This window comes from Megascapheus bottae, chromosome 26, assembly GCF_031878675.1.
Source record: "Megascapheus bottae isolate mThoBot1 chromosome 26, mThoBot2.hap1, whole genome shotgun sequence".
Taxonomy (NCBI): Eukaryota; Metazoa; Chordata; class Mammalia; order Rodentia; family Geomyidae; genus Megascapheus; species Megascapheus bottae.
Genome location: NC_143534.1, coordinates 12,681,276 through 12,694,522, shown reverse-complemented (window position 1 = coordinate 12,694,522; position 13,247 = coordinate 12,681,276). Strand labels below are relative to the sequence as shown.

Here is a 13,247-nt window from a genome sequence, read left to right as displayed (position 1 = left end):
GAAGTTGGGACTCTGAGAAATCTAGGAATGTACCTAAAAGGGTTTCATTACAGAACACCCACTATCACCCATTACAACTGTTGCAGGAAAACATTTTCTCTCTTCCAAATTTTATGTTCCATTTACTGAATTCTATCTACCTTCTTACATTGAATGGCATGGGGAAAGCTTTGCATTACTAGATGATGTAGTCTCATTGCTCAGGCTTTGAATCCTTGCAAAGTTACAGTCAGTCTTGGTTTTTCAAGTCTGCATTTACAGATCTAAAGATCATGGCTCAAAAACAGCCAGGGCAAGAAAGTCCATGAGACTCTTATCTCCTCCAAGTATTTACCAAAAAGCCAGAAATGGAGCTGTTGGTCAAGTGATAGAGCATTATTAGTCTCAAGACAAAAAGTGCAGGGACAGAACATGGGTCCTGAATTCAAGCCCCAGAACTAGAACAAAAAAATAAAAAATAAATTAACTTGGGGCTGTGGTTTGCTGCTACCCCAAGTATTTCTAGAGATGATTGTACTGAACATCACTAGCCCAGAAAAGAAATGCAAACTTCAAAGTATTACCTCCTGAACATCACTAGCCCAGAAAAGAAATGCAAACTTCAAAGTATTACCTGCCGTCTTTGTAAAATTATGAAGTCTTAATAAGCAGAACCTTTGTAAACTAGGAACCATCTGGGTGTGTGTATACACATGCAAGGGTACATAAACTCTTGTGAATGCTCTAAGATTTGAACACCCTGGCCTTTGTCATGCAAGGTATACTTCTACCAATAAGCTGCACAACAAGCTTATGTAAAATAATAATAATAATAATAACAATTGAATAGAAATGAACTCTCTCAAACTAACCCTTCGGTATAAATTTCAATAAATTACCTTAAAACCTAAAATTGATTTTAGGAGCAAATTAACCAATAGAACCTAAAAGAAAATGGGTGATCTAAAGTAAAGAACACAACAGAAGAGTTTTTCCAAAGATTTATTAAAGCAGAAACAAGTTGGTCATATACTTGCTGGGAAAAAAAGCAGTTTTAATGGTATTCAAAAATACTTCTTAAAAAGTATTCTAGCACAAGATTTCTTTGTAAACTAGATTATGTTGTAAACGGTTTTTGTTTTTTAATCTTTTAGAAGTGTTGGTTGTTAAGAACTAGAGCTTTTAACTATCCAAATCTATCTTGCGCTTCTGGAAAACTGCAGAAAGGCACTTGAAAGCTGTTTCTGTAAGATATGGATCTTTTTTTATTCTTGCTGGTAATGTATTGCTGCACCAAATGTGTGCAATTTTTATTCAAGATCATCATGATGCTGAGAAGTTTCATTGATAACCTGTCAAAAAAAGAAATGAGACTTAAATCGGATAGAATGCTATATACAAACCTGTAAATTATCCCATCAATCATGGCAAAAACAAATCCTACTAAGCATTGCCTCATGTGTGGTGCAAGTTGGAAGCTCATGCTGTTCTACATGGCAAGGGTGACAAGGAAAAACAACTACACATGTAAGATCACCTTCATCTACAGGTAAAATAAATGTCCAGTGGAGTGCTGTGACATATCACAAGTTGCCTGTTTTTTTAATAGACACAAGGGAAGCAAGAACTTCTCAAGGCAGCTAGCTATGCATGATACATTGACTTAAATAAGAATGAGTGCCTATCTGGAATGACTGCATTAAAAAAAATTGTTATTCATTGCTTAAATGCTTTTTTTTTAATCTAAAACATACCAACCTGCCCATCTCTAGTTTCCACTGTCTTGATCAGAAGTGTTCTTTTTGAATGGGTATCAACCAGAGGAAGTGAATCCAGATTAGTTTCTGAATTAAAAAATAAAAATGAATAATAAAAATGAAAAAGTAATCATTTACTTAAGGCATTCTAATTTTTGCAACTGTTTGAAGAGCTATTTCAAAATATTTCTATAAGGCATTATTGCTTGAAAAGTTGGTAGTTAATACCTGCTAATTTCTGGGTAAGCTAACGCTCGAATGTGCTAGATTTCCTTTAGGAAATCTTGTGGTAGAAAATACAAGAGTATACTTAGGTTAGAAAATTATAGTTCAAATGATGAGCACTGGAATCATATCACAAGGCCATAGGTCTGAACCGCATAAAAGTAAAAATATAAGCTGGGTATCCTTGTCCAAGGCTCATGCCTATAATCCTTAACTACTCTGGAACCTGAGATCTGAGGATCTTGGCTTTAAGCCAGCATGGCTGAAAAAGTTTGAGAGACCCTTATCTACACCTCCCCAGCAAAACTGGAAATATGGGTTGGTTCATAAGGTCGGATATTATCTGTAAGTGAAAAAGCCAAGTGAGAATACCTGTCTGTGAGTTCAAGGACTAGTACTGAATTCAAGACCTAGTACCACCAGATAAATTAATTAGTTAATTAATTAATTAATTAAAATCTATGATGAAAAAGGAAATGATGGATATTTTATGTAATTTTTCTCTTGTAGGCATCTTGGGGCTATCATTTAAAATGAGTGTAGCAATTATTTTGGTTTCATAAATGAAATAAATTATTTACCTCTCAGGTTCAAGGAGGCAAAATTTGGAAGAGGCAGAGAAATCCTATAAAAAAGATAAAGAAAAATCAGTAAAATTGTTGGATAATAGCCAACAAGGAATACATTCTTACACAACATGTTTTTGTTAAATAGGCAAACTGCCTATGGTAATTTGTAGGTTGTTTTCTAAAGCATTTATGTTTTCAAATGTACATTTGTACATGTGAAATATTTTACTTCAAGTGTTTTCTCCACCAAGATGTGAACTACTGGGATTCTGGAACAGAATCTTTGACCAAGACTTGGGTTCAAATCCCAAATCTGCCATTGATTAGCTCTAACTATGGCAAGTCATTCAAATCCACAGCTATACAATGATCTTTCTGGAGGAAATGCCCTAGCCGAAGAGACAAAGCACTTTGTGAAAGTCAACCATTCATTCACACATGCAAGTCTGTGTCCTCTACCTGCTCTCCTCGCCCTCCAGCAGCTTCCTGTAGGTGGCAATCTCAATGTCAAGAGCCATCTTAACATTGAGCAAGTCCTGGTATTCACGAAGGTGACGAGCCATCTCTTCCTTCATGTTCTGAATCTCATCCTGAAGGCGCCCAATAGTGTCTTGGTAGTTAGCAGCTTCAAGAGAAAAGTTGTCTTCCATTTCACGCATCTGACGTTCCAGAGACTCATTCTGCAAGGAGGGAGAGAGGCCTCCAAGGTTACATTCCACAAACACCCAGCTATTCTGAGAATTACTTATACATCATGTGCAAGGATTTATCTTACTGACATTCATCCCCCCACACCCCCATCTAATTTGCAGTGGAGAATAAAAGAACTAAGTCTTCTTCTGGGTATTTTTGCTTTGTTTGGTTAGGGTCAGGTCTCACTCTACAGGACAGGCCACCTTCAAACTCACAATCCTCCTGTTGTACCCTCCCCCCCAAGGTGCTGAGATTACAGGCCTGCCACACCACTGTGTCCCTTGGAAGCAATGATATATATATAAACTAAACACCTAGGCTCTCCATCAAGTGGCTTCCCAACCTGTCCAGGCAATTCACTTAATTGGATTAAAAATATAAAAATTTAGGTTATTGTACAGAGGGGTTACCATGTCATAAATCAGGTTATGAATATTTCCTTTTTTATTGTTGTTGCTGTTGTTTTTTGAGTCATGGGGCTTGAACTCAGGGCCTGAGCACTGTCCTGGGACTTTTTCTCAAGGCCAGAGCTCTACCACTTGAACCACAACACCACTTCCAGCTTTTTTCTATGTATGTAGTACCAAGGAATTGAACCTGGGCCTTCATGCATGTTAGGCAAGCACCCTACCACTAGGCCACACTCCTAGCCAAATTTTTTAAACATCTTAATAATATCAATAAAATCATGTATGTATATATCCATATATATATACACAAGTATGTGTGTGTATATGTATATACATATAATTTTTAATCAACTACTTGTTGGCTCACACCTGCAACCATAATTCTAGCTACTCGGGGGCTCAGATCTGAGGCTTGAGATTCAAAGGCAATATGGGCAGAAAAGTTCATGAGATTCTTATCTCTAATTAACTAGCAAAAGACCAGAAATGGAGGTTGAACTCAAATAAGCAGAGCCCAAACACTGAAATGAAGAAGTCAAGCTAGAGTGCAAGGCCCTGAGTTCAAGCCCCCAGAACTAGCACCAGTCTATCTATCTATCTATCTATCTCTGTCTGTCTTAATATATATAATTTAATTTGAACATTTTCTCAGGTATCGCCGCTGGCTTGGTCACCAGCCTGGGTACAGACTCATTATTCCTCAGTTTCACCATGGCCTGGTACTTACAGTTCCTTTAAGCGCATCCACTTCACAGGTGAGAGACTGCACCTGTCTCCGGTACTCATTGGACTCCTGCTTTGCCTGGCGCAGGGCATCATTGTTGCGGTTGGCAGCCTCTGAGAGGTCAGCAAACTGTCAGAAAGAAATCAGCATGAAGACCAGCCACATTCCAACCTTTCCCCTCGCTTAGGAAGAGAACTCATAACCCTCAGTGCATTCTCAAATGTCACTGAATCTCTGTTTTTCAAGCCAAAGAAAGATCCGTGGAATGTTGAAGCTGGTATTTTGCAAGTGGAATTCAGTCCACTTTTCTCACTTAAAAACAATGGTGGAGGTCAAAGGCAGGGTGAAAGATAGTGAAAGGGTTCCCTGCAGTTCTAACAGAGGCTCTGGGAGCAGTTTGAGCAAGTTAGAAGCCAGGTTTGGGATGGAAGGGAGCTGAAATGATACCTAGGAATCACAAAAAGGCACACGTGTGTAGAGGAAAGCTCTTTGCTTTCGTTCTGGCCCACACTGGTTGTTCGCCTACCTTGGACTTGTACCATTCCTCCGCCTCCTGGAGGTTCTTGGCAGCCACGCTTTCGTACTGCTGGCGGACGTCCCGCAGAGCAGCAGTGAGGTCAGGCTTAGATACGTCCATGTCGATCTGGACATGCTGCTCCTGAATCTGAGCCTGCAGCTCCTGGATTTCCTGAAGGAAGAAGAGATGGGCTAGTCACGCAGATTCCTGGAGGTAGCTTTGACCTCATTCATATGCTCAGCCTTGGTCTACGTACCTCATCATGTAGCTTCTTCAAAAAGGCAATCTCTTCTTGCAATGATTCCACTTTGCGCTCAAGGTCAAGGCGTGACAGAGAGGCATTATCCACATCCTATTTGGAACAGAGAAATGAGGATAGGAAGAGGATTTATATCACTTATCTATTATGAATTAATCATTCAGACCTAGTATCTTTACTCAAGGGTAGCAGTCTACCACTTGAGCCATAGCACCACTTCCAGCGTTTTCTTTGTATGTGGTACCAAGGAATTGAACCCCAGTCTTTGTGCATGCTAGGCAAGCACTCTACCATTAGGTAACACTCCCAGCCAAGGTTAAGGTTTTTTTTATTCTTGAATAAGTATCAATCACTCAGGGTTGTGCTAACAATATTTTCTTAGCCCATGACTTTGAATCAGGAGATGCTGTGTTTATAGATAACTTATAAATAATTGTATGTCAAGATGATAACATACACACAATTCTCATTGAACCCACACTTTTATCATGGAGGTTTAATGTTTACTTTTTTTTAAAAATCCATGATGTTTTTAAGATTTAATTTTTGTAATTTAAGGAGTTAACAAGAGTTTACAACTCCATGAGTTTACAATGTATGACTTTGTTTAGCATAGAAAGTCATACTTCTGAAGTTTCCTCAGATTTTAAGGTACTTTTTAACTGTAATATGTCTTCTGCATTAATTTGGCATTTGGAATACATGTCTACATGTTACTGTCAAGTAGCAATTCCTTCAAGTTCAAGAAATGCACTGGTAAAAAGTAATTCAAGAATAAAGAAAAGGAATGTAACTCTCAATTGTATTTGCCTTTTTTTGGTGGCTTTTTTTTTTAGCCTGAAAACTCCCCTGACCTGTCTTCCAACGGTGTGTCTGTGTTTCTCACTTGCTACATGCCAATTTTAGTTATTTTATCTGCATCAGAATGACTGGTCAAGATGTGTACATAGAATCAAACTATGTGCATGAAAATTTTTTAAGGTTCTACATACCAAACTAAATGTGCGATCTCACCACTAAGGGTTTATGACCCATTAAGGGAATGACAGGAAGGTGACAATTGTATTTGCACTATAGTTTATGGCCTTACCATCTACGTTAGATAGTCTTATGATCATCCTGGGAACATAATAAATAATCAAAAGGTAATGATGATAAATGGGGTGGGAATTTTTTATCCTTGCTATTATCTTAAAGTTATAAAAGATAATTGATTATTCTCTTTTATAAAGTTCAATGGGACATTCTGTTTCACAGAAGAAAATGAAGAATCTTATTTAATCTCCAAATAAGGAATATTTTACATTCATTCATTTTAACTCACTACTCTGCAGAAAATATTGCAGAAGGAATGGCCATGAGCCAGGTATTGGTGGCTCATGCCTATAATCATAATTACTCAGGAGGTCAACTTGGCCAGTAAAGTCTGTAAGACTCCTGTCTCCAATTAACTACCAAAAATGTCAGAAGTAGAGTTGTGGCTCATGTGGTAGAATGCTAGCCTTGGGGGGAGGGAGGAGAAGAAGAAGAAAAGCTCAAGGACAGTGCCTGAGTTCAAACCCCAAGACCAACACTACACACAGACACACTACCTTAGACTATTTATCTGAAAGTGTTTTGTAGTTAATCCCAGTATTCTTGATAATAAAGTATACTAAAAATCTTCCTGCTGAGAATCTTTAGTTTTGAGTTTATTTTGTTTAAAGAGCATATGTATGTGAGTGTGTATGTGTTTTTAAAAATGTAAGAACTCAATAAAGAGAGACTTTTCAAAATGTGAGAAATGATTGTAGCTTTGCAGAATTTTTCACATCATGTCCTTCCCAAGTCTGGGCTAGATAATAGATAACGGAGGATAGCAAATACTCTGTCCAATTAGAACAGTGCTTACATCATTACATATTCAATAAGAATGTAGCCTGTTGCGAAGCTGCTGTGGGAACACAAAGACTCCTATTATTTCTGTCCAGAGCCACACATTTGCCAGAATGTCTGTATCTACATTCCGTAGTGAATCCCATAGAAACCATTAATACCCTTCAGACACGGGGACAGATGGGTTCTTTTCACCCTTATTAGATCACAAAATAGTTCTGCATAGTGATACGTCTATCTAACTTTACTTGCAACAGAACTTGCAGGGGGAAAATGTGCTGGCTTCATTCCAGTTAAACTAAGTTTCTTACTCTCAGGACAGTTGATGTTTAAATACTCAGAAAGAAAACTGGGCACCAATGGCTCATGCCTGTAATCCTAGCTACTAAGGAAGCTGAGATCTGAGGATCCCAGTTCAAAGCCAGCGCAGTCAGGAAAGTCCGAGAGAGTCTTAGCTCCTATTAACCACCTGAAAACTAGAAGTGGTGCTGTGGCTGAAAGTGGCAGAGCACTAGCCATGAGCAAAAGGAGCCCAGGAACAGAGCCCAGGCCCAGAGGTCAATTCCTAAGACCAGCAAAAACAAACAAACAAAAAAAAAACTGAGTTACTCAAGAAGCTGAGATCTGAGGATCTCAGGATCTCAGCCTGGCAGAAAACTTCTCAGACTTTATGCTTTCAACCAGTTAACCATTTCCAGTTATCCGTCTCCAATTAACCATCAAAACACTAGAAGTGGAGATGTGGTTCAAATGGTAGAACACTAGCTTTAAGCAAAAGAAGCTTAGGGACAGCAAACCAGGCCTGAAGTTTAAGGCCTAATGGTGACACACACACACTCACTCACACACACACACACACACACACACACACACACACACACACAAGGGGGGGGGTTGGGGGCACAAGTCTTCCAGGGACAAACCACTTTTTGGGACTTGGTTAAAAGTTAGCTAGCCTGGCTAAGCACACAAAGCCAAAGTCAAAATGTAGCTATTTGAAACAAGTGCTAAGGTGTTGCACAATAAAAAAAGTTACAACCCTCCTTTGGGAAGAAAAAAAAAGTATCTTGAAACAAAGGAGAGTCCGGTTTTCTTTTTGTCCTTAGGGACAGCTGAAATCCCAAGGTTTTGATTCCCAGAAGCTCCATTAAGGGAGCTCGCCTCCACTAGAGGACTGTGTCAAGCTCTGCAGAGTTTAAAAACTGGAGTGGAGTTTCACTTTTAGAATTTCCTGTGGGCTGGGTGGGGGGGTGAGGGGGGTCCGGTGGTCATGAGTGGTGAAGAGAGTCTACAAACCTGTCTGAAAGATTGCAGGGTGCTCTCGGCTTCCTCTCTCTGCAGCATCTCTTCCTGCAATCTGAAACAGTTTGCGCATGAACCAAAAGGGAACTGGGAAACTGCCACGGGTGGGGCAGCCACACCCAACCACCAAGTCGCCCCAGCCCTTGTTTGCTCCTCCACCAACCACCACCACTGTGAGCAACCAGCGACACGGTGGCTTTTAGAACTATCCCGGGCAAGTTTGAGGGGGATCCGTGGCACGGTGCAGAAAAGTAAATCACTTGAAGTTGCACAGTCCTGCAAGACAAACTCCCCCACCACCCCGCCTCCCAGAGAGAGGTCTCTAGGTCACCCCTTTGTCTCTCAGCCTTCGGGGTCACAACTCTCCTCCAGCCTGGTAAACTGGCCGCTCACCAGAAAGAGCCACAGAAACTTTTGGAAAACTTTAGAGAGAGCATTTGGAAAACTTGCAGTGGCCTCTCCTCCACCTTTAGGTTAAGGGAGTTTGCATTAATTGCAAAAGTTCTGGAACTGGGGGGTGGGGGGGCGAGAGAAGGGAAATAAGTGCCAGCTACAAAGTCGGGGTTCAGGGCGGGGTTGCAAGGCGCAGCCAGGGCCCTGCCCCCTCCTCGTTGTCCGCCCCCCCCCCAGCCACCGCCCCGCCACATAGCCAAGGGCGTGGCAGCCCTTTGAAAGGGGGTGAGATCTTTCCCTCGCCCTGCTCCCTCTCTTCCTCCCTCCCTCCTTCCCTCCTCCCTTGCGCGCTTTTGCTACTTGGGGGTTCGGGGGGGGGGCACCTCCTTACTTCTCTCGAAGCCGCATAATGTCCTCGCCCAGGTTGTCGCGTTCCACCTCCACGCGGGCTTTCTCGTTGGTGAGCTGGTCCACCTGGCGTCGCAGCTCCCGCATCTCCTCCTCGTACAGGTCGCCCAGCCTCGACTTCCCCTGGCCCTTGAGCTGCTCCAGCTCGGCCAGCAGGATCTTGTTCTGCTGCTCCAAGAAGCGCACCTTGTCGATGTAGTTGGCGAAGCGGTCGTTGAGCTCCTGCAGCTCCACCTTCTCGTTGGTGCGGGTGTTCTTGAACTCGGTGTTGATGGCATCGGCCAGGGAGAAGTCCACCGAGTCCTGCAGCAGGCGCACGCCGGGCACCGCGCTGCGCACCCGCACGGCGGAGGAGCGGGTCACGTAGCCACCGCCCGGGGACGAGGCGTAGAGGCTCCGGGTGGTGCTGGGGCGCAGCGCGCTGCCCAGGCTGTAGGTGCGGGTGGACGTGGTCACGTAGCTGCGGCTGGAGCTCGGGCGGCTCCCGGTGCCGGGGCCGCCGAACATCCTGCGGTAGGAGGAGGAGGACACGGATCGCGAGGACATGGCTGCGAGGAGACGCGGCGGGCGGACCGGCTGTGCGCAGAGAGGCTGCGAGCGAGGGCGCGCGGTGGGTGCGGGCGGAGGGGGGCCGGACTGCTGCGTCTCTGGCGCGGGGACCCCGGAGCAGGAGCGGCAGAGGACGGGACCCCGCCAAAGACGCGGTTTTTATAACCCCGTTCGGAAAGGGGGGTCCCCTCCCCCCCTCCCACGGCCGTCCCCACCTCGGAGCGCGCCAGCCAATGGGGACCCGGCGAGAAGTGAAGCCGGAGGGCGGGGAGGGCGGGGTGCGGCCCGGGCGGCCCCCCCTCTCCCTCCTGAGCCTTCTTTCTGGGGCGTCCCGGACCGGGGCACAGTCCCGTTACTTCTTAGACCACTCTGGGACGGTCGGGGGCTTTCCGGAGGGTGGCCCCCGACTCTGCTCCGGCTGGAGGGGGTGCTGGGAAAGATGGGGTGACCCAAAAGTTAGCCAGAGAAATCCAGCCTAAGGGGCGTGGAAGGGAGCGGCCGCGGGGCTGGGTGGGTGGGTAGGTGGGTGGGGAGAGCCGCGGGCAGAGGAGCTGGAGAGGGGCGGGGAAGTTCAGGGATCCAGGGGATGGCGAGAAACACAAAGGAGGAACAAAAGAGGGACCCGGGCCGGAGACGGGGGCGCGGGGTGCGGGCGCGCACAGCCCAGGACGCCTCCTTGGGCACCGCCCTCTCGCCAAGCGAAGATTGCAGCTCCAGGGCGTGCGCCTCGGTGCGCCTTCTTTCTCGGGGAGTCCTGATCTCAGGGACCACATGGATTCGGTCCAACTGTGGACGCTGGAGCTCGGAGGAAAGCCCAGGGGAGCGGGGTGGGGCCCTGGAGTCACCGGCCAATGAGTCACCCAGGCCCCGCCGAAATTGCAGGCTCCTAACGGGTTTAGGAGAAACCGTTAGATGAGATTGACTCACGCCTCCCCTGGCGAAGCCCGCGCGGCCAGGTTCTAACTTTTCCCGACTTAGATCCAGGCTGGTGTTTGGTGTGCAGCCCCTCGAACCCGGTCGTGGGGGAGCCAAGCGCGCCTGGAATTGTTAGGAACTCGCCCATTGGCTTTATTCCAATGTGAGCACTTTTCTTAGGGCGAAACTTTGTGCGCACTGGATGGAGAGCTGCCGAAGGCGGGGCCCGGGACCACGCACACAGTGGAAGAGACTTTTCTTGTGAAGTTCCTTGCCGCTCCCCTCCCCCCTTCCCTCTCTTCTCTTTCTATCCCCCCTCCCTCCCCGTGAAACCACACCCCACGTTTAGCACTAGCAGAAAAGTTCTGGGTGAAAGAGGAAACTCAGCGATTCGTGTTTCAAAAATCAAAATCTAGCGATCACGGCTTTTATTTCTGCTAGTGGGAGGTTATAAAAGTACAATCTGAACCAATTCAAGAATTAAATTAAATTAGGTTAGGCTCACCTCCCTCCTCCCCCAGTTTGATGAATGAGCTCAAATGGAAGACAGTTATATAACTCAAACGCTAGTGTTTGGAGGAAATAGATTTATGGTGATAATTTGAGGACAGAGATGGACACGCCAGCAATCGGATCATGTCTGTCTGGGTAATGTCAGAAGGTCCTGTTTTCCACAAGGGTATGTGCAATCAGATTTTTGGAACGACAGAGCTGAAACTCTCCATAGAGCAAAATGCCTGGGGTGCAGGGCTGTTCTGACCCAGCCACCTTCACATCCCCAGGGAAATAAATCCTCAAGTACTGAGAATGGAGAACCAGCACGACTCAGGGGTCCCTGTACTTGGAGCAGCAATTGAAAAATATGTACTGGGAGACAGCATTGGTGGCTCAGGCCTGCCTGCAATCCTGAGGTGTCCAGGGGCTGAGATCTGAGGATCTTGAAACTAGTGGGGCCTGCCTGTGAGACTCATATCTCCAATTAAAAAAAAAACAACAAAAAGCCAGCATTGGAGCTGTGGCTCAAGTGGCAGAACATTTACCTTGAGCAAAAAATCTCAGGGATAGCACCTAAGCCCCGAGTTCAAGCCCCAGGACACTTTCTCTGTCTCTCTGTCAATCTCTGTCTCTGTCTGTCTCTCTGTCTCTCTCTGTCTCTGTCTCTCTCTGTCTCTGTCTCTCTCTGTCTCTGTCTCTCTGTCTCTCTGTCTCTCTCTCTCTCTCTCTCTCTCTCTCACACACACACACACACACACACACACACATACACACAAAGAAATAGAAAAAAAAAGAAACATAAGGCTTCTTTTTCTCCTGTTTCAGAGTCTTTAGATTTACAAAGTACTGACAGAATTGACTTGAGAAACACTAAAAATGTGTTCTACAGTGAATGGTTAAGTGAAAAAACTGACTTTCCCGTTTGAGCAGGGGCATAAAGTGCTAGAGATTACTTGGCATTTAAAAGAGATGCGCCACATAAAGGATTTATGCTGACTTCTTTGTACAAAGCTCTTTTTTTTCTTCAAGCAATAATTTGTTTACCTCTTCTCAGTTAGTTTTGCTGAAAGTCTCTGCCAAGGTTGAGCTGCAAGACCCTCTGGGGCCCAGCTCTTCTGCTGTGGCTTTATGTTCTCTTTCATTGAGAGGCTGAGAGTCTTTCCCAAATAGCATTCCTGGGGTGAGCCCTGCTTCACATTACCATCTTGCTTACTGAGAGTCCTTTATTTAAGCCACTGGCCAGCAAATGTCACCATTGTGAGTTTGCCTGGAAGCCCTAGGCTGAGAATAGCCCCTTCCCTGCAGTGCCTGGGGAAAGGCAGGGCGGACCTTTCTCCCACATGGAATGTGGATTCCAGGGCAATGCAGTGGCATTTTCAGTGGACATTTGCTGCCTGACTCACTGTGGAAAATGAGGGCTAGGCTCCGGTGTGGCTTGGCAGGGTGCCATGTGGACACCCATGGCAGATTCCTTATAGCTGTGAGGACTTCTAGGATCAGCTCTTGCTTTCCTTACCATCTTACCATCACCTTTCTCCCACCCACCTCCATGCTCCAGCCTCAGGGACCTGTGGATGGCTGCTTCTGTACTGCTGATAAATGTGTTTGATATCTTTAAAACATACATACAAAAGAGTTTATCAGTGTGCATGGGTGCGTATGCGTATATATACACCCAATGTACGGTCTCCAATGTGGTTTTTGATTTGAAGTTGTCATTGTTTAGAGAGAATGGGGAAGTGAAAATTAAGAAACTGCTTTTATTCATTCCTGGAGAATGCATGAGATGTGGAAAGGCTTCATTTCTTGCTTTAGCAAAATACACAGTGCTGAGCCAGGCTCCAGGGGCTCACATTCTAGCTAGTCAGAAGGATCTGAGGATGGCAGTTCAAAGCCAGTCCAGGCAAGAAAGTCTGTAAGATTCTTATCTCCACTAAACTGCCTTCCCTCCCCCAAAAAGTGAAGTGGTGCTGTGGCTCAAGTGGTAGAGTGCTAGCCTTGAGCACAAAAAGCTCAGGGATAGATCCCAGGCCCAGAGTTCAAGCCCCCAGGACTGGCGCACAAACAAACATAAACACACATAAACACACACACACACACACACACACACACACACACACACGAATACACAATGCCAGATCACAGTAGCAGTCCAGTGCCTCTCTCAGATGGTGATG

General features: G+C 45.1%; 1 protein-coding gene across 1 annotated transcript; it reads right to left on the bottom strand.

Annotated features, from left to right (window-relative positions):
• Positions 1-965: 965 nt before the first annotated feature.
• Vim (vimentin) lies at positions 966-9,753 on the bottom strand. The gene is made up of 9 exons (XM_090318964.1): positions 9,095-9,753; positions 8,305-8,365; positions 5,131-5,226; positions 4,884-5,045; positions 4,361-4,486; positions 2,990-3,210; positions 2,543-2,586; positions 1,738-1,823; positions 966-1,331 (listed from the first exon to the last, which is right to left on the bottom strand). The coding sequence occupies exons 1-9, from the start codon at positions 9,655-9,657 to the stop codon at positions 1,290-1,292; spliced, it is 1,401 nt and encodes a 466-aa protein (XP_090175090.1). The 5' UTR covers positions 9,658-9,753; the 3' UTR covers positions 966-1,289.
• Between the last annotated feature and the right edge of the window lie 3,494 nt (positions 9,754-13,247).